Source organism: Meleagris gallopavo, unplaced genomic scaffold, assembly GCF_000146605.3.
Source record: "Meleagris gallopavo isolate NT-WF06-2002-E0010 breed Aviagen turkey brand Nicholas breeding stock unplaced genomic scaffold, Turkey_5.1 ChrUn_random_7180001842349, whole genome shotgun sequence".
In the NCBI taxonomy this organism is placed as follows: Eukaryota; Metazoa; Chordata; class Aves; order Galliformes; family Phasianidae; genus Meleagris; species Meleagris gallopavo.
The window spans coordinates 1-1,945 of record NW_011111311.1 but is presented as its reverse complement, the minus strand read 5'-3'; the positions used below and the strand labels follow the sequence as shown (position 1 = coordinate 1,945).

Genomic DNA, 1,945 nt, shown 5'->3' with positions numbered 1-1,945 from the left:
TGACTGAGCTTGTTTCTATAACCATTTTTGTATAGCCATGTTTGCTAATCTACAGATTGCTTTTGAGAGAGTTGAGAAAAATAAGTCTCAGATTTTCTTTCTTATATGTTCTCTATAGTTTCCCGCAAAATGATTTTCCAACATTTTAAACCTAAGGGCCTAATGAATACAAAGGTTAAAAGGAAATGCAGATCCTTTCTTGAATTAGAACAAAAGCAACTGTCATTTGCTTATCACCTTGGTAACTTTGCTATGCTTTCCTTGTTAGGGATGTGGGAAGAAAAATTAGAACAGATTGGTAATTAACATTTTTCACTGCTTTGTCAACATTCTTCTTCAGCAGATCGTTTTTCCTAAGATGGTGGCAAGCTGTTGTCGATTTCTGTGCTACTTCTGTCGAATTAGTCGTCAAAACCAAAAAGCCATGTTTGAGCATCTCAGTTACTTACTGGAAAACAGCAGCGTTGGGTTGGGTATGTCGTATAGCCGTAATAGTTAAAACCAACACAAGGAATAACTTGTAATTTGTATAGCAATTTGAAGTGTGTGATGAAACCTTGCTCTTTTTACCTTCTTCTCTGTTTTCCTTTCATCCAAGCAGTCTTAACATAGAAAGATTTAGGACCAAATCTACATTTGTTCCACTTGGTATAACTGTCATTGGAAATCTAAGATGAAATTAACCATCTTTGATGCTGATCTATTTCATCTGAGCAATGAATATAAATTTCTTTTTTTGCTGTTTCCCTACTCCTCTAAAATTTATTCCACTAATATGAATTTCGTATTTATATTTTGGAATGGATATTTGATTGGGTGTTTGATTTTTGATGTGTATGTACTAGCTCAAGGAAAATTCTCTTGGCTATGTAGATGGTTGTATTAGTAAGGTATAGTAAGACAAGTCAGCATGTGATTTTTATAATATTTTGGCTATTCATAGCTATTATTTCTATGACCATATCTATCCATACTGAACACCAAAAATGGAATAAGAATTAATGAAATAAAAAAGGTAACATTGCAGTTTGAAAGTCACTCTTTTACCTGAATATAGATATATTAAAAAATATTGAACTGATAGGGTTATGCAGCTTCTGAGAGTTACAGAGCTGAAATCTTATTCGGCTAAAGAAACTGTTGTATAAAATTGCTTATATTTTGCCATGTTGTTAATAATGATTTCTATATCTGCATTTAAAAATAACATAGTTCTGTATGTTTGTGGATGTGGATGTCAAGACAGGAAAGGATTTCAGTATTTATTGTAACACTATTTGAAAACTAACCATGCTCTTGGTTGAAGAACAGCTGTACATACAACATGCTATTAATATGTTTAGATTCCAGTGTGATTACTGCCCTCTGCTGCATAATTGTGGTTACTGCAAATTGATTTTATTTTTTTTTAATATATCTATATTAACGTTCTTCTGCAGCATTTCCTTCAATGAGAGGTTCGACACCACTTGATGTTGCAGCAGCCTCTGTAATGGACAACAATGAGCTTGCACTAGCACTGGAAGAACCAGATCTTGATAAAGCAAGTGACCTATTCTGACCTACTTATTCAATAGTGTACTGGTAGCAGAAGGAAAAGGGCAAGTTTGATCATAGCAGTAGTATTCGAATATGATCTTTTCAGAAATACTTGCTCTAGATATGTTCTGTCTTAAAGTAAAATTATTGAGCAATGTTTTTCATGCTTTGTCTTAACACTTAGTGGGAATCACAGTAAAAGAGAACAAGAAGGTCTTTTCCTGTCTTCTGTAATCTTTCAGTGCTGTTATCAGGTAGAAAAGAACAAGAATAAAGGCATGAAAAAAGAGAAATGCATGTCAAGAAACACAGTTTGAGGGGAGGAATAAATTCAGGTGAAGTAAGAAGAGGAGAAGCTATCGATGTGATTTTGTTGTTGTTAAATAGTATTTTAACTGTTGTGTTT

The 1,945-nt window shown here is 33.4% G+C and overlaps 1 protein-coding gene across 1 annotated transcript; it reads left to right on the top strand.

Moving 5' to 3' along the window:
• Positions 1–342: 342 nt before the first annotated feature.
• Positions 343–1,561, top strand: LOC109364300 (ryanodine receptor 3-like). The gene is made up of 2 exons (XM_019610956.1): positions 343–473; positions 1,440–1,561. The coding sequence occupies exons 1-2, from the start codon at positions 359–361 to the stop codon at positions 1,559–1,561; spliced, it is 237 nt and encodes a 78-aa protein (XP_019466501.1). The 5' UTR covers positions 343–358.
• The last annotated feature ends 384 nt before the right edge of the window (positions 1,562–1,945 follow it).